The 26,138-nt window shown below is 37.7% G+C and overlaps 1 protein-coding gene across 8 annotated transcripts in view; it reads right to left on the reverse strand.

Moving 5' to 3' along the window:
• LOC126818922 (probable cytochrome P450 12a5, mitochondrial) overlaps positions 1-26,138 on the reverse strand; it is a 36,367-nt gene that overhangs the window by 2,946 nt on the left and 7,283 nt on the right. Inside the window, exons 1-8 of one of the 8 annotated variants that reach the window (XR_008787893.1) lie at positions 8,782-9,074; positions 6,830-6,964; positions 6,230-6,429; positions 4,899-5,121; positions 3,733-3,908; positions 2,551-2,746; positions 1,414-1,572; positions 232-398 (exon numbers count right to left, since the gene is read on the reverse strand). Coding sequence is in view for 7 of the 8 variants with exons in the window: in XM_050546613.1 (XP_050402570.1) it covers positions 232-398; positions 1,414-1,588; positions 2,551-2,746; positions 3,733-3,908; positions 4,899-5,121; positions 6,230-6,428 (1,136 nt within the window). In the remaining variant the exon portion in view is untranslated. The other 7 variants (XM_050546613.1, XM_050546611.1, XM_050546612.2 and 4 more) reach the window with 7 other exon arrangements.

Genomic DNA, 26,138 nt, shown 5'->3' on the forward strand with positions numbered 1-26,138 from the left:
ATTTATTTCTTTGTATAGTTAGTGTCCTTCCTAACTGAATCACAGAAACACCCCAGCATCCCACCTGCTAAGAATCCAAATACATTATGGAGGGGGTAATTTTCTTCTACAGGATTATGAACTTTCTAAATTAGCCAGGATTTTGTTTCTTCTGAAGAAAATTATTTAATTATAAGTCCTTGCTTATTTATCCTGGATTTTCAGAATAAAGGTAATACAGATAAAATCTACCTGAAGGATTCCTTTAAACAAGCTGTTAAATACTTCATATCTGGAAGGTTGTCAGCTGTCAAGTCACCATGGCGACCCATGTACTTAAGTATTTCCTGCTGAAGTTTTTCCTGTTTTTCTGGATGGCGAGCTAAACAATACATGAATATCTCCAAATTTTTAGCAGTCTGGAAAGATTAGATACAAAGGCAAGTAAAGAGTTGTATATAAAGTCATCATTAAATTTAGAAAATATTTTCTCCAAAATCCCAAAGTTCTTATATAAAATCTCAAAAACGTTGATATCCATTTAAAGGTTTCGATAACAAGGGCGAAACCAGACGGTCGACAAATTTTTTAAAAGGTGATCAAGGGAAATATGAGTAACTCTGAATGTAATTCTAGGCTCATACACTGTTTATAGATATAAAGGCACCATAATGATAACTATATCATCTTAAGCATCCACAACTTTTTTTCAAAGTAGTCAAGGGCAATAACTATTGAAGTAATTATCTATATAAATAAAATCAAAGCCTGTGTGTATGTATGTGTGGCCATCACACTTCATTGCTGTGCTCCACCCTCACATATGTGGTATAAAATTAACAAGCATGACCCTGTGATGTTTTACGCCATCAAATTCGGGACCCGGGCAAATTTGGGCCACAGGCAAATTTGGGCCTACCCTGCTAGTTGGAAATAGTGCTCCACCCTCACATATGTGGTATCAAATTAACCAGCATGACCCTGTGAATGTTTTACGCCATCAAACTCAGGCCCCAGGCAAATTTGGGCCCCGGACTAAGCCGGGTACTCTGCTAGTTGGAAATAGTTGAAAATCAATAGGATTCCTTGTCTGATGAAAATAACAACTGTGAATAAATTGTCAGACGACAACTTTAGCCTCTATTGTGTTCACAAGAAAGAGATCATGACCAACTCTGGCAGCAATTATTGATAATCGTTGAACTTGACCAATAGGCTTCTTTGTCCTCAAGGGCCAGAACTCCAGGAGTAATTATCTGAAAATGTTGAAAATTAATAGGTTTCTTCGTCTCATGGACTTACACAGTGTATAAATTTCAAGCAATTGTGGATGACAGATTGGCAGACGGGGGACAAAAATCAAAATGAAATATCACTGCTTCAATTTTGTTACTGGATTTAAAATGTTATATCGCCAACAGAATCCAGGCTTACCGAATCAGTTCCACCAACCAGGAGATCAAGAACTAGACTTGAGATCTGATCAATAGAAAGTTTTTCTTCTGCTAACAAAGACATCAGGAAATTGGGTTCTTCTGGGTTCCAAGTTCCATCTTTCTTCAGTTGAAGGGCATTTTCAAGTGCTTCTTCAACCTGTATTTTGCCAAATCTGAGTTATGGAACACAACATATTAACGCTCAAAACAATAAAGCACAAAACCCAACCAATCTGATCAAAATACACATCTATATTTTGTTTCGTTTTTTTTTTTATACATTTAGATGGCCTACACTACATGAAGATCTAACCAGTTGTTCTGGAAGGTCGTGCCAGGGGTCGTACGAGCAGTTTTTGACCCTATGGCGTCAGACATTGATTAATCAATCAGCATTGACGTTTCTAGTGGTTTACCCACAGTTCCGTGCAGTTTCATTGGCTAATCCCTCACGCCATCCAGATCCTAGTGTAGTACAGACAAATAAAATGAAATTTTGAACTATAAAAAATAAAACGAAATAGGATCTGTGTTTTAATCAGATTGAAAACCCAACTGGAATGTTAAAGTTTTCCCAGGGATATGAATACCCCTCTCTGTAAATTGTAAGTATTGTAATGTAGACTATTGAAACTATTGTTGTTCCTGTTACATATTTGATTTGTAATCTTTGAGAGGCATTTAGTAACTGGATAGAGCAATATATTATAACACATGCTTATGGAAAAACAGCTACTTATTTGTTTTATTAAATAAAAAAGTAGCTGTTTTTCCATAAGTATGTGTCATAGTATATTGCGTTATAGCATACAGTATTTGATTTGGTTAGCCATATTTATAAAGACAACTTTAAAGTCCAAGTGCAGTCCAAGAGAATTACAAAAATATTCACGGCAGTGTCAAATCATTAGACGATCAGGCCAAAAACAAAGATATTGTGGCAAGGATAGTGCTACATTCAAAAAGGTGTATGAGTTGTGCTACCTATGCTGGTGGTGTTTTATGGATGAAATGACCATATTTAGAAAAATGTAAATGGCTGAATTAAACAATTTGAAAAAATAAAGATATGATGACTAATATGAATTTATTTTTCTTTGATTTTTTTAACTATCCAATGAAACACAGAACTTACCCATATGATTTATCAGCAGCTTCTTTGAATGTTTTATATAATGGTGTCTCAAAATACTTGAACAATGGAAAGCCAACAACTCCCGTTGAGATAAGGGTAAAAAATATTTTAGAATTTTCCAGGTATTCTTTCACTTTGTCTGTCACAGTTTCACCCAAAATACCCAACCGTTTATTAAAACACACAACAGCTATACCTGAAGCAAAGATAGGTTGCCAGGCAATGAAACATACGCTCACAGTAGCTAAGTCGTCCGAGTACTCAACAAGTGTTGTCGCATATTTTTTCTTTTGTCAGTAATGAGAAAATTTACTACACATGAAAATCTGATTACGAGTAATAACCATTAAGTGATTATAAGAAATCATTAGAATTTGTTTCAATTTTTTGTCTCATGACCTTAAACCATTTATATTAACTTTAGCCTACAGAGCGCCAACAAGATTCTTCAAAGTGATCAAATTCAAAGGCCATAATTCTGGTAGTAATTATCGGAAATCGTTGAAAATGAATAGGATACTTCATCTCATGACTGTGTATAAGTTTAAAGTCAATCAGATATTAACTTGAGCCTCAAGAGCTTATACAAGATATTTCAAAGTGATCAAGGGCCATGACTCTGGCTGTAATCATCGGAAATGGTTGAAAATCAATAGGATTCTTCATTCCATGACCGTAAATACTGTGTATAAATTTAAAGTCAATTGGATATTAACTTTAGCCTCTAGAGCGTCCACAAGCAATTGCGTACGAACGAACGGACGAGGGGGACGACAATATATGACCACATTTCAATGTGGGCATATATAAATGAGATATTTAAATAATCTAATGTTGCCTATTATCAGGCTCTACTATAGTATAGACCTTTTTCTAGAAAATTTTCCCGGCGTATGACAAAGACATACAAATTGACCGATGAGTAACAAGCCATTTCGGTCAATTTTTAATACAAGCTTTCAAGAGAGGACCAAGTTACATTATAATATTAAAACCAGCAGGCCAATAGAAATAGATACTAACTAAGCCATATGTACAAACATCGACCTACACACCTCAATACATCCAGAAAACTAAGAATATTAGCTACTGGTTTTTTCTCACAAACCTTTAATCAATCAATTTGATTAATAGTGAGAATAAAATATTTTTATTATGGAATGCTCACTATATTTTACTTACTTTCAGTGGCGTATAAAAATAACAATTCTCTAACATCATCTGGATCAATCGAACGTAATTTATCCACTAAATCATTAGCTACCTCTGATTGACTTTCAATATAGTGTAGGGCAGATTTTGGTCGAACCAATTTTTTCTGTACCTGAGTTCGTAGTTCAGCCCATTTTTCACCATCCCTGAAATTTAATTCAATAAAGTGTGAAAAAAAACCGCATGCTTATTAAAAAGAGTGTCAGTTTCAAATTTTTGTCCAGCGGACATTTTTAGTTGTGGTGATCAAAGGCCCAAAATTTCTATTTATCAAAGCAATCTGATTAAAATACAGGGGCTTTATTCCTGAAAACTTAAATTAAAATATTTTAAGAATGCAGCCTTTTCATTGGCTAAAACTTAAAGTTTGTACAAGAATCTTAACCCTTGACCAACGAAAAGGTTGCATCTTTAATATATTTTAGTTTAAGTTTTCATAATAAGGGCCCAGATCTATGTTTTGTTTCGTTTTTTTTATACTTTTAATGACCTGCACTACATGAAGCTGTGACCAGTTGTAGTGGGGTGTCAAGTCAGGGGTCATACGAGTGGCTTTTGACCCTATAACGTCAGATTTTTGATGTTTCTACTGGGATACCCACAGTTCCGTGCACCAAAAACTTGCCGTAACAGACCGTTTCATTGGCTAATCCCTCACAACAACCAGAATGCAGGTTATATAGCAACTCTTCCAGATCATAGTGTAATAAAGACAAGTAAAACGAAATTTTGAACTATAAAAAACAAAACGAAATAGGATCTGTGTTTTAATCAGATTGTTTATCAAAGTGGCATGATCAAGAAAATAAATGTCATCAATTTTAAAGTATATCACATTGAAAATAAACCAGGTGTCACAGATTTATCAAAATCAAAACAATGTCTTATTAGACTAGAGCAAAGTATGTTGCACAAGCCTCCTCCTGAACTCCTCGATCATTACTACAGGCCATCCTATAATTGCGTATTGTCAGATCTGTCTTAAAACCAATTCCAATAAAAATATTTTGTTTTTTTACTGACGATTACGAAAGTCATAAAGTATTGTTAATCCCCTTGTGCCGACAGCAAATGTGAAAATATACAATTTTACGACTGTTAGTATTATCAAAAAGCAAAATATATAGTTAGCTTACAGAACTCCCAGAGTCTTGGCTTTCTTGGTTCTTGTAATATACAAGTCCAATAAGTCTAATCCTGGTCTCTTTGGATATTTGCCTTCACTTTTATAGATGAGTTCTATATCTTGTGGGTCACTGGTAAAAACGATACCATTACCAAGATTCATTCTGATTATAGGGCCATATTTATCAAACAGCATATCAGTCAACTCATGGAATCGTGATAAATTATATTTACCTGAAAATACATTGAGATCGAAACCACGCCAATTGACTCAATAACAGAACTTATGATCTAAAGTGCACCCTACATCACCCAAAATTTAAAAACATCTGATCATAATTGAAGCATCTAAAGGTGTTAACAACATTTCATTACATAGAAGAATAGCTCTATTCAAGATCTTTTCAAAAGGATAGAGAACTAATAGTAATATAAATTCCAGTAAGATAGGTTAAAGATGGGTTCCCGCGTACAAACTGGGTGATTTAATGGTATATACGGACTAAAAACATATTCAAACTAATTAATTTGTCATAATTTTGCTTCAAATCCTTCTCAAACATTGTAATTGCGAAGGAATGTCCTGCTATAAAAATTCGATCAAACCAGGTCATGTCTCTTGGAAGTCAGAGGAGAATTCATTGCATACATAAGACGATGTTGTCTTTAATCGCTTACTATTTATTACAAACATCGAATCCTAATTAAATTCTCAGATTATCCACTGCCTGCGTCTTTCTCCGTCATTTTTATCTCAGAAAGTGTTGTACGTCTGACTCTTCATAAAGTTTATCAACTTGTACATCAAGCGCTCAATGTTCGTGTGTGACCTTTGACATCACGCATGCAGAAATTCCTAATCATCGGGCTGTTGATTAGGGGGAACCCTTACATTTCTGTCCTGTATACGCTCCATGAATGTTTTTCGGGGAATCCAGTATTTTTCTAGTAAGATTGGATATCTCTACTTTCCAGATATACCAAAATTACCATACTTTTATTGGAAATAACCACCTGATAAATACTTTTCTGGGAACCCATCTTTAACAATTGCAGCCTACAGGATTTCATAACCTGGGGCCATAACCCCGGAAGTTATCATTTAATGCCATATTAATGTCATAAGGATATTTGGATTATTGTAGCCTCTACCCAACAAGAAATGTGAAAGACAGAAGTGAAAACAATATACAACCATGTCTGATGGTTTTAAGTGTCAGTTTTATATTTCTGACTCTACACATTTAAAATGTAAATCACTAAATGTATAAAAACCTATAAACTAATTTATATATTTCTAAAGTACTATAATTACTCTAATTAAAATGGTGGTTTTGCTTACTAAAAGGTTGAAGTAAAAACATTCCACCAATCTTGGGCAAATTATAGATTCCAGTTGGTCCTGGTATTTCACTAAATGGTTTAGGATTAACATTACTGTTATCTACACGGGGTAGTGATGTGGCTGTTGCAGTACGGTGTCTGAATTGTAACTTTATATGGTATTGATGTAGACGCAATAATTTTGTCGTATTCATCATGCTGTAATAAAAATACATATTCTTTATAAGAAGAAACTGTATACTGTATTGTGTGTGACATAAATAAAAAACCTCATCTTTCACCCCCCCGTGTTTTGTGATAAGAGATGGTCCTATATATATAGTTCCACGTAGCAAAGCCCATCACAAATTAAATCGCATCGGGCATCAGTAAGCAAAATTGACAATATTTTTCATCAAAAACATGATTGATTATTGTTATTTATAACATTTCTGCCACATCCAAACTACAATTAAGCTCAAAATCCCACCTGACACGGGTACAAATCACTTCTTTTTAAATCGAAGCGATAATAGATTGCTTTCTCCGACATTTTAAATTTATGTTTTTAACACATAAAGGCGGGGCCTCGTGTGCAATAGCTAATCAAAGTACTAACCTGATCAGAGTTGCGCAGGAGTAATATGCAGTAATTATGAATGTCTGTATCAATTTTGATAAAAACAATGCTTGATTTACTTTGACTTTACTGTCAATATTTGCTGATAAATGACTGTTGTTTCAGTAGATTGGGCTGCGTATAATATAAAATTAACTTATTTTTAAGTTGGTACATGCATTAATAAAGAAATTAAGTTTGCTAGGTGAAACTAAAGGCACCCGATGGGGGCGCATCGAATTACCCAATAACACCCAATAACTGCCCAATAACACCCAATAACTGCCCAATAACACCCAATAACGCCCCAGTAACACCCAATAACTCCAAAATAACAACCAATAACTACAAAATGTTGACTTTGGAAACACAAAATAACAATTTAGTTGAATTTAAGAAGCATCGCTGCTTTGTGCCCAAATCGGAGTTTCTTGCTATTTTGCCTATACCGTTTTTTTAGGACTTCAAATTTTGTCTAATGGTTTGGATTGTTCGTACTTGGTTTTATTTTATTGCTTACTCGCCTGAAGGGAGATAACTCGTATATGTGATTTTTGTTGACAAGAAATTAATAACACCCAATAACTGCTCAATAACACCCAATAACTGCCCAATAACACCAAATTGTTGACTTTGGAAATACAAAATAACAATTTAGTTGAATTTAAAAGCCTCGCGGATCATGTTTGAAAGAAACTCGCGATATTCAAAGCTTATATTGTGAAGTATGTCAACGTTGGTGCCATTCAGATTGTGAGAAAGTAGATACTACTCAGTTGAATTTTTTTCAATGTTCAAGTGAAGACTACATATGTAGGTCTTGCAGATCCAACTATGCTGGTTTTGATATTCAAATCGGAGTTTCACGCTCACTCGCCTGAAGGGAGATAACTTGTGTATGTGATTCCCCGGTTATACCTGACAAGAAGTAGTGTCGTCTGTCCAGAAACATTTTTAAATATGTGTATGTTTTTTTTTTTATAAAACATTGTTTTGTAAAGGAATTAAAATTAAACGCCAAGTATCTTGTTACCTCGTCAGGTAGCGCCTTTGTGCGTAGAATGTTTGGCAGTTAATTAGAATTTCTTTACAGACTAATTATTTTATTATCTTTAAAATATTTTCATATGAAACATTTTTGAATATGTGTGTGTATTAAAAAAATATTGGTTTGTAAAGGAATTAAAATTAACAGCCAAGTATCTCGTTATCTCGTCAGGTAGCGCCTTTGTACGTAGAATGTTTGGCAGTTAATTAGAATTTCTTTACAGACTAATCGTTATGTTGTCGGGTAGCGCATTTTTGCGCTAAATTATTGGAAGTTAATCTGAATTTCATGAAAAACTATAGCGGGGACATCTGTAATAACGTTTTGTTATCGCAACCGCCTGACGATACCCATGGAGGGGTTGAAATAGTTATTCCATATTTGACGGCCATTGATAATTAAAACGAATTGCAACGAAAGCATACATTAATTTCTTGTAAACAAAAACCACATACACGAGTTATCTCCCTTCAGGCGAGTGAGCGTAAAACTCTGATTTGGGCTCAACGTTGCGAGGCATTTAAATTCAACTAAATTGTTATTTTGTATTTCCAAAGTCAACAATTTGGTGTTATTGGGCAGTTATTGGGTGTTATTGGGCAGTTATTGGGTGTTATTAATTTCTTGTCAACAAAAATCACATACACAAGTTATCTCCCTTCAGGCGAGTGAGCGTGAAACTCCGCGATTTGGACACAAAGCAGCAATGCTTCTTAAAATCAACTAAATTGTTAATTTGTGTTTCCAAAGTCAACATTTTGTAGTTATTGGTTGTTATTTTGGAGTTATTGGGTGTTATTTTTGAGTTGTTGGGTTTATTGGGTGTTATTGGGCAGTTATTGGGTGTTATTGGGTAATTCGACGAGCCGCCCAATCGTAGCTAAAAACAAGCACATCACTCAACGATTTTAGTTACGTTCTCGTAGCTATGTGTGACAGTGACACAGTTACAGTATAGGCTACTGACAGTCGATGAAAAATAAGTTCAAGAAGGCGGAAACGCCGAGCACTGTCCGGTCAAAGTTTGTCCCTCATATCACACTGCATGACATAATAATTACGCCCGTCTTAATTAGCACAACTGGTGAGGAAATATGTAGTTCATTCCACCCATTCCTACTTCAGCCAATATCTTTCATAACACAGCAAAAAGTCTTTGTTTACAAAAGTTAACATTGCTGACTTTGAAACAAAAGAGCAATTACCCCTAAGTACCACTAGAATTTCCAGTCAACAAACTCGGTCGATGGTTGGGCTAAAATTTGGGAATAGTTTGTTTGACTGAAATAAAAAACGCACTAACTCAAATATGATTACATCGTTTTTTGTCTATTTTGATTATTTTCCCCCCAAGTTCAAATCTGACAGTTGAAGTCACAACTTTATTGAGATTTTCCTTCCAATAGCAATCCCCTAAACAACGTGTTGACCTCTCTTTGCGAGTAAGGTCGTCATCTAGGGTTGTAACCGGTAGCCGTAGCTGTCTTAATTATTTGTATTTCGTTTTCCGGAAAAGCGCTCCGTAGTTCTATATTTAGACTATGGGTGTAAGTTTTGGTACCTATCGCTACTCTAGTAAAATCTATCGTTTTCTCGGCACAGTCATCGCCTGTTTAATATTTTGATATTTTTATATTGTGTAAGAGTATATATTTCTAATTGAGCATGCTGCCTATGTTTTTATTATTGTTAATTGTGTCTGCCGACTGTATTTTCAAGCAAGAACTTTACTATGTATTTATATGTATTTTCACTTAGTTTGTTATAATATTTAGTGGGCAGATTTTGTAAGTAAATATTTTTGATGGGAACTTTTATGCATCTGGTAGATAAATTATCTAGCTATCCGTGCCTATCCGTAGTTTTGTGGTGCCTACTTTGTGTCAAAAGTTCTGCATATTTTTTGGATAGTACCCGTGTCTGGATTTTAGATTCCATGCCGACTTGTCCAAGGGAGATAATATTAGCTTCTTGTATATCAAGAATTTATTAATTAGTAGGCATGTTTAATTTAAGTCTTATTTAGTATATTTTATCCTTTCAAATTATTATTTATGCATGTTGTAAGCCATGCGTCATGTTGGTTTGTTTGAGGCATGGGTTCTTTTATTTATTTTGTGTCTGTTAGTTTAGGATTTCACCCCACCTTTTATTACTAGGTGGATGAATAAGTTGAGTCTCATTGCCTCCATGCATTAGCCTTTTGTCTTCTAGACTGGATAGTAATATCCTGGCTCAAGAAGTGTTTCAAGAAAGTGTTTTCAACAGCGTTTATGTTTTATGTATATTTAGCCTTTTCGTCGTGAAAACTAGATATTATTATCCTGGCTCAAGGAAGTGTTTTATTTATATTTAGTCTTTATGTCTGGTAGTAGAAAGTGTTTTTAGAAGTGTTTTGTAAGTAATTATTAATATTACATAGTTAGAGACGACCACAAATCGTCCCGAAGCCACGTAATTTCGGATACCCGAATTTGACCTTGCTATCCCCAACCGAAAATTATATGTATCATATATGTTTCTAATTTTTATTAAAACCTTTATAAGTTCCTGTTGTTTTAGTGTCGATTAATTTATTAGACTAACAGTGTGCGGGTAACAGGGTTAAGGGTCAACGACTGACGTCATTTACTGAAAACAATGGCCGTACTAATATAAACAACTTGATTTAAGTCTGTGTCCGATGCATAAAACTGATGACAGCATAGTATCTAGTCGCTTCGGAATAAAAACAACCGTGTGGAGGGATTTATAGAGGAGTAGGCTAGCTACATGTTGTTATCTTAGTTACTGCCACCACAGCTTAATAAAGTCAAGCTTTACGTTTTTCCTCGTCATATTGAGCGACTGGATTGTTCGACTGGATTATTCGACTGAATTATCTGCTTGATTTTTTTTTCGACCGGATTATTTGACTGTTTTTTCGGCTATCCCCGGCCCTAAATACCTAATTATCAGACTACTTTTGCCCCATAAATTGAACTTGAAACTATTTGGCAGGGGAGGGAGGTGCAAGCCCCCGGCTCTTTTACAGCTATGGCTATGGGTATGACTGAACTACTCGGTATTATCTTAGTTCACTGCAATTCCTGCTTATTATTGAACGGCTGTTTTTAACTTCTCATCATATAACTGTCAAAAGCACATTTTGTCAACTTGATCTGGTATGAAGACCCAACTTGATCTGGGATGTGGATTTATCGACAGTGATATTCGTCTAGTTTTATTGACTGAGATATTCGACTTGTTTTATTGACTGTGATATTCGACTGGTTTTATCATGGTATTATAAGGTCCATGGTTTTATCGACTGAGGTATTTGACTTGTTTTATCGACTGAGATATTCGACTTATTTTATCGACTGAGATATTCGACTTATTTTATCGGACTGGTTTTATTGACTGAATTATTTGACTCGTTTTATTGACTGAGATATTTGACTGGCTTTATCGTCTGGATGAGGCCACAAGAAAATAGTTTTATTGACTGGGATATTTGACTTTTTTCGACAATAAAATCAGTCAAATAATTCAGTTGACAGAACCAGTCGAATAATTCAGTCAACAAAACCAGTCAAATAATCCAGTTGAAAAAAAACAGTCAAATAATCTAGTCAACAAAACCAGTTGAATAATCCTGGCGAAAAAACAGTCAAATATCCCGGTCGATAAAACCAGTCGCTCAATATTAAGTACCGGTGGCAGTGAGCTAAGGTAATATAGAATAGCCCAATCATGGTCGTAGCCAGGGGCTTCACCCCCCGCCCCTCCCAACTACTTTAAAGTCAGATTTTTCGGGCAAAAGTCTTATGATCTAGGTATTTAGTTGATACATGTACTAAACGGAGAGTAATGTTTTTGGCCCGTCATCTAAGTGAATAGAATCCTACATAGGCCTGTATTCAGGGGCTGGGGGTATTGGACGAGTCAGGGCTTTTTTTGTGACCTCGTCAAGTCGATTATTTCAGTGTATATTTCAGTCGAAAAAAAGCAGTCGCTTGACTTGATGGTGGAGGACCATACTTTATGAATCACTAATTGGAGTGAACTAAGATAACAATAAGTAGCCTGGAGCCACGGTGGCTAAGTGAGTAAGACACTGGCTCGCTAGCCTGGAGGTTTGTTCCTGGTATTGGCCGAAAAAGTTCCTCAGGATTTTCCGGGTGGTTTCCCCCTGTCAGTGGGGCAGTCGTTTGGATGGGATGAAAAACCAAGGTCCCATGTACACATAGGCATGCATGTAAAAGATCCCCTGTATGGCATATGCCTGACTTTATTAGCTCAGTCGGTGCACAACAGTAGGACGTTAAAGCCCATTTTATTTCATTGAGTAGCCCTTTCATGCTCATAACACGGTTCCACTTTCAGGGAATGTATCTGGTCGAGTGTGTTCTCTAAGTATCGGAAATGAATACAGATTTTTCGAATAGATCTTCAACACTTTATTTCAAGAGCAAATAAATAACAGCAACAAGTAAACAACTTATATCTTCCTATAAATTGGTCCTCCAACTGGTATATAGGTTCCCTCAGCTGGTCTCTCCATATATAATTCATCTTACATACATTTTTCTTTTAATATAAATTAGTTACTATGAAAGTATTGACATAAACATATAATTATTGAAGGATTAAGTCATTTAAACAATAGTAAAAGAAACTTAACAGACCACCCACTTTAGTTATTTAAATCGACTGACAAATTAATTGCTGTCTGCTTCTAATGACTAACCAAGTGAACCAAGATCAATAAGTAGCCTGGAACAACAGTGGCTAAGTGAGTAAGGCGCTGGTTCGCTAGCCTGGAGGTCGCGGGTTCGTTCTCGGTATTGGCGGAGACAGTTCCTCAGGATTTTATCCAGGTGGTTTCCCCTTGTCCGTAGGGCAGGACGGAGGGTGTGACAAAAACTACAGCTGTCTAGTCTTTCGGGTGGCATGAAAAACCAAGGTCCCATGTACACATTGGCGTGCATGTAAAAGATCCCTTGGCAGTTGGAATTCAATATATAAGAGTAGGCTGTAGCGCTACTGTCGGGGCAAAATTTCCCTTGTAGCACACTGTATGGCATATGCCCATCTTCATTAGCCTAATCGGTGCACAACAGAAGGATGTTAAACCCCATTTCACTTCATTATGTAGCGGGAGTGATTAAGTGGGTAAGACGCCGGCTCGCTAGTCTGGAGGTTACATGTAGGTGTTCGATCCCTGCATTGCCCGAAAGAGTTCATCCAGATTGTCCGGTGTGATTCCCCTTTGTCAGTGATGCAGGACAGAGGGCCTGACAAGGTTAGCTGTGTAGTCATTCGGATGGGATAACAAAACGAGGTCCTGTGTACACATTGGAATAAACATAAAAGATTCCTTGACAGGTGGAATTCGATATAAGAGTAGGCTGTAGTGCACTGTCCAGACAAAATTTCCCTCATGGCACACTGTATGGCGTATGCCCGTCTTCATTAGCCCAACAGTAGGACGTTAAACTCCATTTCATTTCATATTATTAAGTAGCCCTTTCATGCTCATAACATAGTTCGACTTTCAGGGAATGTCTTGCGTGGAGTGTGTTCTCTAAGTATTGGAAATGACTACAGATTCTTTGAATAGATCTTCAACACTTTATTTCAGGAGCAAATAAATAACAGCAACAAGTAAACAACTTATAACTTCCTATAAATCAGTCCTGCAACTAAGTTGGTCTCTCCAACTACTGTATAATTCATCCTACATACACTTGTCTTTTTATATAAATTAGTTACTATGAAAGTGTTGAAATAAGCATATAATTATTGAAGGATTAAGTCTTAAGCCATTTAAAACAATAGTTAAAGAAACTGAACAGATCAAACACTCTAGTTGCCAGCCTGTCATAATTTATATGGAGTGACAAATTAATTGTTGTCTGCTTCTAATGACTAACCAAGCATTAATGAATGTTAAAATATAGATTTGAAATTAAAAATAGAATTAAACAATAATAAAATAACATATGACCTATACATTAGTCATGTGTATCCACCTTAAAATTATTTCAAACAAAAACATGACCCCATGTTTTAATCATTAATACAATCAAAATCCTTATTTTTCCATTATTCAAAATAACATAATCTATAACTATTTTCACGATAATAATTTCTATTCCTGTACAAAGGATTCCTGCTGTAAGGCCTAACATGTCTAAATCTGTGATCTTGAGTCTTGACGGCTGGTGCATTTGGCACTAAAACTTGAAACATCTCGCATGGCTGCAACCTTTATCATGGCAATTGGCAGGATGACACCATTAACACAAGGTTATTAAAAAAAGATACATCGTTAGTATCCAGAACATTTTGAACACCCGCATCCTTTTTACTGGAGGTCACAGAAACCTGTACTTTTTGGGCACCCTTTGCAAAAAATTCCAGCTGTCGCTGTCTATCCCTTTGTATTTGGACAAAAGAACGATATTTCTTTTCCGGACTGGGTAATTAATTTTCTGAGAAGTCCCTTTTAAAGCCCATTTAAACCCCTGTTTGAGACTCCAAGACACTGATAGTTGATCAAGATTTCTTATTGCTGCTACTGCTGCTGAAGGAAGAATAAAGTTGATATCCATGCCTTCTTCTTCAATATATTATGTACAATTTGACTAGCAGGGAATGTAGCTCTTCGACGTGTGTTCTCTTAGGATCAGAAATGAATACAGATTCTTGGACTGGATCTTCAACACTTTATTTCAGGAGCAAATAGTGCCTACATAACAGCAACAATTAAACAACTTATAACTTCCTATAAATCGGATCCCCAATTACATGTAGTATATAGGTTTACTAGGTCTCTCCAAGTAATGATTCATCTTACATAAATCTGACATTTTAACGTGGTCTCGTCCAGACGATAAAATCCCACACATATCTCAGTCGATAAAATCAGTCAAATACTTCAGTCGATGAAACCAGTCGGAAAAACAGCCCATTGAGTAGCTCAATGTTCGTTGCCATAGCTGTAGGAGCCGAGGGCTTGGGCGGGGTTTGGTCCTCACCCGTCGCAGGAGATAATTGTACTTAAGTAGATACTAATATTGTCGGCCCCCACCTCGAAAAGAATAGTCCCTATATATGACCATAGAAACGGGGTGTTGGTGGAATGGGAGGGGCCCTGTGCGTGGGAGCGAAAATACTAGTATCTAAAGTACATGTATCACTTAAGACTTGAAACTAGTTGGGAAGCCCCCCGGCCCCTACCCAATGCCCCCGGATCCTTCAGTTATGGCTACGAGCATGATTTGCTAATGAAGACGGGCCTACGCCATACACTGTGCTATGAGGGAAATTTTGCCCGGACAGCGGCACTACGGCCTACTCTTATATCGAATTCCATCTGTCAAGGGATCTTTTACGTCCACGCCAATGTATACACGGGACCTCGGTTTTTCGTCCCATCCGAAAGACTAGACAGCTGTCCTTGTCTGCCTCGAAAAGAATAGAGTCCCTATATATGATATGAACGTAGAAAGGGGATGCGATGGGGCCGGAGGGGGGGGGGTATTTGACATTTTCATGTGGCCTCGTCCAGTCCATAAAATCAGTCAGTTAGTTCAGTCGAATAATCCAGTCGAATAAACCAGTCGAAAAGTTCAGTCGAATACTTCAGTCGAATAGTTCAGTCGAATAAACAAGTCGCTCAATATTAAGCAGCGGTGGCAGCGGGCTAAGATAATATAGTAGCAAATCATGCTCGTAGCCATAGCTGAAGGAGCCGGGGGCATGGGGTAGGGACCGGGGGGCTTCCCAACTAGTTTCAAGAAATGAAATGGGGTTTTAACGTCCTACTGTTCTGCTTGGAACTGGGCTAATGAAGACGGGCATACGCCATACACTGTGCGATGAGGGAAATTTTGCCCGGCCAGCGGCACTACGGCCTACTCTTATATCGAATTCCATCGAATAATCCAGTCGAATAAACCAGTCGAAAAGTTCAGTCGAATACTTCAGTCGAATAGTTCAGTCAAATAATCCAGTCGAATAATTCAGTCGAATAAACAAGTCGCTCAATATTAAGCAGCGGTGAAAGCGGGCTAAGATAATTAGTAGCAAATCATGCTCGTAGCCATAGCTGAAGGAGCCGGGGGCATGGGGTAGGGACCGGGGGGCTTCCCAACTAGTTTCAAGAAATGAAAAGAAATGAAATGGGGTTTTAACGTCCTACTGTTCTGCTTGGAACTGGGCTAATGAAGACGGGCATACGCCATGCACTGTGCTATGAGGGACATTTTGCCCGGACAGCGGCACTACGGCCTACTCTTATATCGAATTCCATCTGTCAAAGGATCTTTTACGTCCACGCGAATGTGTACACGGGACCTCGGTTTTTCATACCATCCGAACGACTAGATAGCTGTCCTTGTCCGCCTCGAAAAGAATAGAGTCCCTATATATGATATGAACGAAGAAAGGGCGGGGGGGGGGGGGGGTATTTGACATTTTCATGTGGCCTCGTCCAGTCGATAAAATCAGTCAGTTAGTTAAGTCGAATAATTCAGTCGAAAAGTTCAGTCGAATACTTCAGTCGAATAAACAAGTCGCTCAATATTAAGCAGCGGTGGCAGCGGGCTAAGATAATATAGTAGCAAATCATGCTCGTAGCCATAGCTGAAGGAGCCGGGGGCATGGGGTAGGGACCGGGGGGCTTCCCAACTAGTTTCAAGAAATGAAAAGAAATTAAATGGGGTTTTAACGTCCTACTGTTCTGCTTGGAATTGGGCTAATGAAGACGGGCATACGCCATACACGTCCACGCGAATGTGTACTCGGGACCTCGGTTTTTCATCCCATCCGAACGACTAGACAGCTGTCCTTGTCTGCCTCGAAAAGAATAGAATCCCTATATATGATATGAACGAAGAAAGGAGGCTGGGATGGGGTGGGGCGGGGGGGGGGAGGTATTTGACATTTTCATGTGGGCTCGTCCAGTCGATAAAATCAGTCAGTTAGTTCAGTCGAATACTTCAGTCGAATAGTTCAGTCGAATAATCCAGTCGAATAATTCAGTCGAAAAGTTCAGTCGAATACTTCAGTCGAATAAACAAGTCGCTCAATATTAAGCAGCGGTGGCAGTGGGCTAAGATAATATAGTAGCAAATCATGCTCGTAGCCATAGCTGAAGGAGCCGGGGCATGGGGTAGGGACCGGGGGGCTTCCCAACTATTCGACTGAACTATATATTGACTCTATTCTTTTCGAGGCGGACAAGGACAGCTGTCTAGTCGTTCGGATGGGACGAGCATGAACTAACTTACTGATGTTATCGACTGAACTAACTGACTGATTTTATTGACTGGACGAGGCCACATGATAATGTCAAATACCTTATCCCCATATGCCCCCCTAACCCAACATATCATATATAGGGACTCTATATTCTTTTGGAGGTGGACAAGGACAGATGTCTAGTCGTTCGGATGGGACGAAAAACCGAGGTCCCGTGTACACATTGGCGTGCACTTAAAAGATGGGGGCATATGGGGATGAGGGAAAAAGTAAAGCATGACTTTATTAAGCCGCGGTGGCAATAACACCTTAAAGTTTTAATTTGAACCATCAAATTTGAACACGAGGGGACGTAAAAAATAAACAAAAACAATGATAAAAGATATTGGAATTAGTGCGTTTTTTCTTTAACTTATACTGATTACAGTTTATTCGTCTGACTATTTGATTTGGACTTAGGGTCGACTCCAAAAGAGTCCTAAAGGATGCACACGCCTATTACCCCCCTTGCTATTTAACCGATTTCTACTTGTAACTAGCTTTATATACGTTCGTTTATTTGTTACATGTATATTTATTGTATTGTATTAATGTAGATTTTGTAATTGTATGCTGCTCCTTGTGGGCGTTTTTATGCAATAAATGTACTTACTTACTTATTTACTTCCTTACTAAAAAAAGAGGCTTCTCTAGCACGTGACTGATAAACGTCCTACTGTTCTGCTTGGAACTGGGCTAATGAAGACGGGCATACGCCATGCACTGTGCTATGAGGGACATTTTGCCCGGACAGCGGCACTACGGCCTACTCTTATATCGAATTCCATCTGTCAAAGGATCTTTTACGTCCACGCGAATGTGTACACGGGACCTCGGTTTTTCATACCATCCGAACGACTAGATAGCTGTCCTTGTCCGCCTCGAAAAGAATAGAGTCCCTATATATGATATGAACGAAGAAAGGGCGGGGGGGGGGGGTATTTGACATTTTCATGTGGCCTCGTCCAGTCGATAAAATCAGTCAGTTAGTTAAGTCGAATAATTCAGTCGAAAAGTTCAGTCGAATACTTCAGTCGAATAAACAAGTCGCTCAATATTAAGCAGCGGTGGCAGCGGGCTAAGATAATATAGTAGCAAATCATGCTCGTAGCCATAGCTGAAGGAGCCGGGGGCATGGGGTAGGGACCGGGGGGCTTCCCAACTAGTTTCAAGAAATGAAAAGAAATTAAATGGGGTTTTAACGTCCTACTGTTCTGCTTGGAATTGGGCTAATGAAGACGGGCATACGCCATACACGTCCACGCGAATGTGTACTCGGGACCTCGGTTTTTCATCCCATCCGAACGACTAGACAGCTGTCCTTGTCTGCCTCGAAAAGAATAGAATCCCTATATATGATATGAACGAAGAAAGGAGGCTGGGATGGGGTGGGGCGGGGGGGGGGGGAGGTATTTGACATTTTCATGTGGGCTCGTCCAGTCGATAAAATCAGTCAGTTAGTTCAGTCGAATACTTCAGTCGAATAGTTCAGTCGAATAATCCAGTCGAATAATTCAGTCGAAAAGTTCAGTCGAATACTTCAGTCGAATAAACAAGTCGCTCAATATTAAGCAGCGGTGGCAGTGGGCTAAGATAATATAGTAGCAAATCATGCTCGTAGCCATAGCTGAAGGAGCCGGGGCATGGGGTAGGGACCGGGGGGCTTCCCAACTATTCGACTGAACTATATATTGACTCTATTCTTTTCGAGGCGGACAAGGACAGCTGTCTAGTCGTTCGGATGGGACGAGCATGAACTAACTTACTGATGTTATCGACTGAACTAACTGACTGATTTTATTGACTGGACGAGGCCACATGATAATGTCAAATACCTTATCCCCATATGCCCCCCTAACCCAACATATCATATATAGGGACTCTATATTCTTTTGGAGGTGGACAAGGACAGATGTCTAGTCGTTCGGATGGGACGAAAAACCGAGGTCCCGTGTACACATTGGCGTGCACTTAAAAGATGGGGGCATATGGGGATGAGGGAAAAAGTAAAGCATGACTTTATTAAGCCGCGGTGGCAATAACACCTTAAAGTTTTAATTTGAACCATCAAATTTGAACACGAGGGGACGTAAAAAATAAACAAAAACAATGATAAAAGATATTGGAATTAGTGCGTTTTTTCTTTAACTTATACTGATTACAGTTTATTCGTCTGACTATTTGATTTGGACTTAGGGTCGACTCCAAAAGAGTCCTAAAGGATGCACACGCCTATTACCCCCCTTGCTATTTAACCGATTTCTACTTGTAACTAGCTTTATATACGTTCGTTTATTTGTTACATGTATATTTATTGTATTGTATTAATGTAGATTTTGTAATTGTATGCTGCTCCTTGTGGGCGTTTTTATGCAATAAATGTACTTACTTACTTATTTACTTCCTTACTAAAAAAAGAGGCTTCTCTAGCACGTGACTGATAAACCGAAAGTGAAAGTAGAACTACCTTTCCTCGGTTACGGTTGATAGGACGAGGCCGATTACGAAACAACCAATAGCTAACTGCGTAACAATACCAAACAGAGCTCCAAATTTGACCAAATATGTTCACATAACGTTACTTCATGACTCACGATTTTATTATGCCCAATTAACCAGTGCATAGCAGAATATTGCAGAAAAACTATTTGTGTGACAAACGAGGCGCTATCAGCACTGTTTTGAGTCGAAAAACACTTTCACCGTTTTTATATCTTAAATCACTGTCCAAAGTTTTAGGGAAGGCCCCTGATTAAAAGAAGGGCTGCCATGTTGCTGTGCTTGGGGATAGATTTGATTGAACGGGAAGAATAGACACACTCCCTCAAAAGCGCAAGTATCAGAAACTAATCCAGCAATGGCCAGAGAGGGATTTCTCGGGCCATTACTTCAGGAATATGCAAATTACCTGGAATTGTATTTTTATTATTATTATTGAATGCAGGGGCGTACACATAGATTTTGTTGTTGTTTGTTGTTGGGTTGTTTTTTTGGGGGGGGGAGGAGGCAAAAAAAGACCGACTGATGCACACTGACACAGGTCCCTAAATGTACGATTAGTATGACGCAACCGGGGGGTGGGGGGTCCGGGGCGGAGACCTGGATTTTACATCCCAGTAAGCATCACAACATCGATATGATGTTGATAAAATGTTAAATCATAATGTTGAGACATAGTGAATTATGGGTGTACGTTGTCTGTCCCACCTCTTTAAAAATTGTTAAAAAGTTGGAAAAAGAAAGACAGATAGTCATTACCACAGAAAGCATGTAGGCCAAGAGGTTCTTGACACTTCAATACTAATCTTGATTGGATAAAAAAAAATTATATCAAGATTAGTACTGAAAGAGTCGAGAATATCCTAGAACTGAAATCAAACCACTAGGACACCAAAACAGCTTACCTACTCCTCGTCGCATTGCAAATTAATGGAGGCGCTGATACAAATTCTATTTTGCGTTCTTGCTCGGGAGAAAGAGACATCTCAATCATCCTCCTCGCAAACAATGATCCAAATATACACATTCTGATATGATAATGAAACGGGCCACGGTACAAAATATCGCGGAAGGCGTCATACATCAGTAGATGACGCTAGAAGAAAGAATTTCTGGGTGAAAAAATAACAGACCTTTCTTTATTACCACCTTGCCGTAGTGGTATTTTGCTGCATAGATGGAATGGAGATTTATAATGTGAATTGGTATCTGAAGCATATGCAAAGGATATAATTATGCAAGCTGTAGTTGTCAGCAACCAAGAAGATATTTATCCCGCTCATATTATGACCCCTGATTTTGAAACTTCTGATGAAGACTAAGAATAAACTAATATCTAAACATGTCTCTGGTTTATTTTTTATGTACCTTTCCAGATCTCTTGAAAAGTACCGTTATAATTTAATATATTGAATGACGAAATAGGTACTGAACGAAAAGGCTAACGAGAAACCACCTTTAAACTTGTAAGGTCAATTTTGAACCAAATGATTTCTGTCCACAAATACATATGTTGCCCCCGCCCCCTTCAGGCGCCCACCCCTACACAATGGGAATCTTATAAACATATTTACCGATGTTTCATCAAGCTCTAAGAAAATCATCATTTAAATCGACGTGAGCTCATTTCCCGCCAATTCCCCCCCCCCACCTCCACACAGGTAAACCTGCACCCACCCACCCCACCTCGCCACAAATCAAACAGCACTTATTTAGAGATGGGCAGTCCTAGAAATTTATGTTTTATTAATATATAACATGGTCATCATTTATGTCAACATAATCACATTTTCCCCCAATTGTAGACATTTGACCCCCATTGTATCTCGAAAACGCCCCCTCAATCCAAATGCATGATCATCACCCAGATTCGGAATCTTCGCAAAAAAACTGGTCTAGAAAAACTTGGTCTCATAAATTCACAGCTCGGGTGGCGACCCCCCCCCCCTTCAACCACCGAACTACAACTGATTACGGGATATTACAACCCACCGCTGGAAGGTCAAAATATGCTATTATACCTCTATGGAAATACTTACAATCTGATAAACGTATGCTGAATAATCATACTCTTTATAGATCTTATAAATAATGGAAATAAGATATACGTGGCATGTAGGCTAATATACCAAAATTTACAAAATGTGATTCTAAATATTATGGTTAATAAATTAAAATGAATAATACAACATGATAATTACTAGGAATGATTATATATGTATACGATTACTTATCGTTGCTGTGGAATAATGAAAATAAAATAAATCGGGTTCACCACATGTGACATTGAATCAACATAGCTTTCTCAAGAGTGTTGGGCCAATACCTTTTCGCTGTGGTTACCCGTGACTAGAAACAACAGTCGGTGCTCCTAACCTACATTGAATAAATATTGCATTGTCCACATTGAGAATAATTGTTACACTAACAAAGTGACAACATTGATTCAATATGTAAAATCAACTGCAGTTGAAATGTTGGATTTCGGTCGAAATAAAACTGACAACATTGTTCTCATTTTTAACCAAATAAAAAAAACCCAACAAAATACGCGAAATCACAAATTTGACGATGTAGATTCGTGGTTGAATTGTTAATCATTGGATCAATGTTTTCGGTTCAATCACAAACGGAACCCAAGATAAAAAAAAAGGTTGAAATGATAACATAAATAGGCTAATATCACATTGTATTACTATAAAAGCAGATGATTGGAATGATAACATAAATATGACATTGTTTCATTATAGTGAGAGTGAGAAATAGGGCTTAACGTCCACTCGAAATAAACTAAGTCATTTCTGGACTAACAAATGTTTCCATTCTATTTTTCAATAATTCGCTTGCGCGTAGGGGTCTTTAGCAGTGGGAGGAAACCGCAGGACCCGGTGCGCGCGCTGTATCATAAAGTCTGTCATTGAGTCGACTGGCGTGGTTTCGAAACCCCGGTTGTACGTGACAAGGAGTAGGGTCGCCTGTCCAACCTTGTGGGTTTTCTCCGGGTCCTCCAGTTTCCTCCCACTGCTAAAGACCCCTACGCGCAAGCGAATTATTGAAATAGAATTTTTAAAAAAAACATATGTTGGTCCCAAAATGACCTAGTTTGTGTCGAGTGGACGTTAAACCCCATTTCTCTCTCTCTCACGAGGTTGGACAGGCGACCCTACTCCTTGTCACGTACAACCGCTGGAATCGAAACCACGCCAGTTGACTCAATGACAGACCTTATGATACAGCGCACACGCGCTAACCATTCGGCCATCCAACAATCCTCCCCTCGTTTCATTATAGAAGCCTGATGATTGAAATGATAACATGAACTGAATATGACATTGTTTTAATATAGAAACCCGATGATTGTTATTAATAGCATTGAATCAATGTAGATTCGTTTTGGTCGGGTGTTTACTGGGATGAGTAAAATTGGGTACTACGCATGGGAATTCATGCTATTTATTTATTAAGAATTTTGCCAGAACGTACAAAGTACTGTGAATCTATGACAACTTCTGAAAGTGATAATAATTACATCAATGACATGGACTTATGTCCTCATATTTTCATCAAGTGTCCGCACTTCGTCAAGTTTGACCACCGATCGGCGATTTTGTCAAGATCGATCGTGTCCGTCAGGTACGTCACGCTCACACACAAGGGCCATTAGTTCAATCTGATTGGTCATTAATGAGGCGTTCCTGTTTTATTACCGAACGCTTTTAAAACAGTTTTTACTGAACGCTTTTAAAACAGTTTTTACTGAACGCTTTTAAAACAGTTTTTACTAATTTGAGCTTTAAAAAAACTGGCGCGTATTGTGTTATCCAATCAAAGCAATCATGCTCATAGGTATTCATAGGGCCTAGATATGTAATAAGTAATTGGGATTTTTCCCTTCTATATTGGCATTGTCTGTTTACCTCATTAATTCATTTAGTCGCCGTTGCATGATTTTGAGACCGACTTACTGCAGTCACTGCACTTATTTTGTGACCGACTATTTTAATCCCTTCAAGTGCCTGTGTTCTTGACCAGTGTCCAGGCTTAGTCTACTGTTTGGCTTCTTCGGATAGGTACAAATAAAAACACTTCAGGTACTGTAATGCTTTCTGTTTGTTTATTTATACATAGGTAAAACTGCAGTTATAATGTAAACAGCAGTTATAATAACACATGACACAATTATATGGAATACAAGTTACTTAAAGGATTTATTTCAGCGACGTTTCGATGAGGGTTCTCCCGTCTTTATCAAGCTAAGAACGGCAACCATAGTACAAATAGTAACTTGTATTCCATATAATTGTGTCATGTGTTATTCTCATTCAGTTACTAAATGCCACTCAAACAATTTAGCAGTTATAATGTCAACAGTTATGAAGAACGAACGTCACATTATTATATAAATATCCGCGGTCTATTTTTAGATGCCCATTTCGAATTCAACTGCCAAGTGTTCTTTTACGGTCACGAACACGTGTACACGGGACCTCGGTTGTCCGTCCTATCCCAAAGATTAGGCACCGTCATAGGCGTAGGAGCTCAAAGTAATTCAGGGGGGGGGGGGGGCATAAGAGAAAATTGCCCGAAATCAATACCGTTTTTTCGGGCATACATATCATAAGAGAGCTTCGGGTATATTTTCGGGCATGCAGTGGACAAGAAAAAGACGAGAAAATACTTTTCGGGCAGTGTGGATCTCATAGAAATAAGTTAGTTATATTTTTTCTCTAAACGTTAATAGAAAAAAAAAGGTCGTCGAATTTTTCATTGCCCGAAAATAAATTTGCCCCCTCTCCCCGGCTCCTACGCCTATGGACACCGTTCCTAATGAGACCCCCTGTCCTGCACCACTAACAAGCCGAGAAACTTTCGCGGCCAACGCCGGGGTCGAACCTTGGACCATTGGTTTCCAAAATCTATGAAAATACGATAAAATGGTTGGCTTTTGGGGATTATCTTTTGCAATATAGGTTAGAAGCTATGGGTATAAGGAAATAATCGGATACTTCCGGCCATTGCAGTCGACCATCTTTAATGAGATAACTAAAGTATAAATCAGTGGTCCAATATTTTTATTTCTCAAGTAAAAAATAACTTGTATAAATAAATCTATCAAAAATTATAAAAATTAAAATATGAGAAATGGGTTGTCGCATCTATAAATGTTAATACAGTATTTATCTTCTGGAGTTTCAGATCGGAAGTTACCTGATTACTATCCATTGGTAATTAAAACGAACCTTTAGATTTGAAAATTTCAGACCTCACCATTTTAAAACACCATTATTATATACGTACAAAGGCGGATCTAGTGAGCCCCCCCCCCCCACACACACACCCATATTATATGGATTTCTGACTAAAAAAACTCCCATTATAATTCCATATTTTAGAACCGAAGTCTTGTCCAACTGGACCCCTCGTTGCGCGCTATCTATGGTCTCTGGATCCGTCCTTGTATTTAAATCGTGGTATTATTCATGTGCAAATATCTAATACTTTCCATGTCTATATATATATATATATCCTTGTTATTATCAATTAAGTCACTTATACAAATGAACGGCTCAATATTTATATTTAAGGGTAGGCAAATGTGCTATTTTGTCAGATATTGACGTTGATTTGCATACTTTACTATGTGTATTTATATAATATTAAACAATAAAATAAATAATGTAAGGGGGCTGAAAAACGTCAAAGGTTAAATGTGAACTCTATAATGTTAAGACGTAGTGTTATTTTATATTCATAGCTCAGTGACATTTTTAAATATACATAATACGGTCATTATCACTTGTACCAAGATTTTATAACTTTATATTCTGCACGATTACCTAAAAAGAATATGTGCTACTCGTAAATATTGACGCCCCGAACGTCCGCTGGCAGCAATGGATGAGTTCACTGGTCAAGAATTTTGCACACTCTATAATTTAAATACTTGTATTTCCTAATTTCTATTAGCAAAGAATGATTTGTGAGGGACAATTACTTTTTATTACATTACTGCACTTAATGCATGCATGGTTCCACGTCATAATAGCAAGGTTACAAAAATAGAGAAATGCAATTTGAGACACTTTTAGTCATTGAAAGAACAATCACTAATTACAGTTACAAATAATATACACAAACTTATTACAACAAATGCAATTACTTATTACAAATAATATTCCAACTTTACGACTAATACAATGATCATACACACTGTATATAATTAATCATGCAAAATCAACATTTCATTTCCTCTGGTTATCTATTTTCTTTCTTCAAATTTAAACATAGGTTTCTGAACAAACGATCCAAAAGTTTCGTAAATCATATTTGGTGGATTTGATGTGTCATCCATCAGACTAACTTTAAAGTTCTGCACAATCTGAAAAATATATAATACAACGCATAATACAAATGACAGAAGGCCCTGGGGCTTTAATCGCCTATCGATTAAGTCTACGTGTAAAAATATGA

This window comes from Patella vulgata, chromosome 4, assembly GCF_932274485.2.
Source record: "Patella vulgata chromosome 4, xgPatVulg1.2, whole genome shotgun sequence".
Lineage (NCBI taxonomy): Eukaryota > Metazoa > Mollusca > Gastropoda > Patellidae > Patella > Patella vulgata.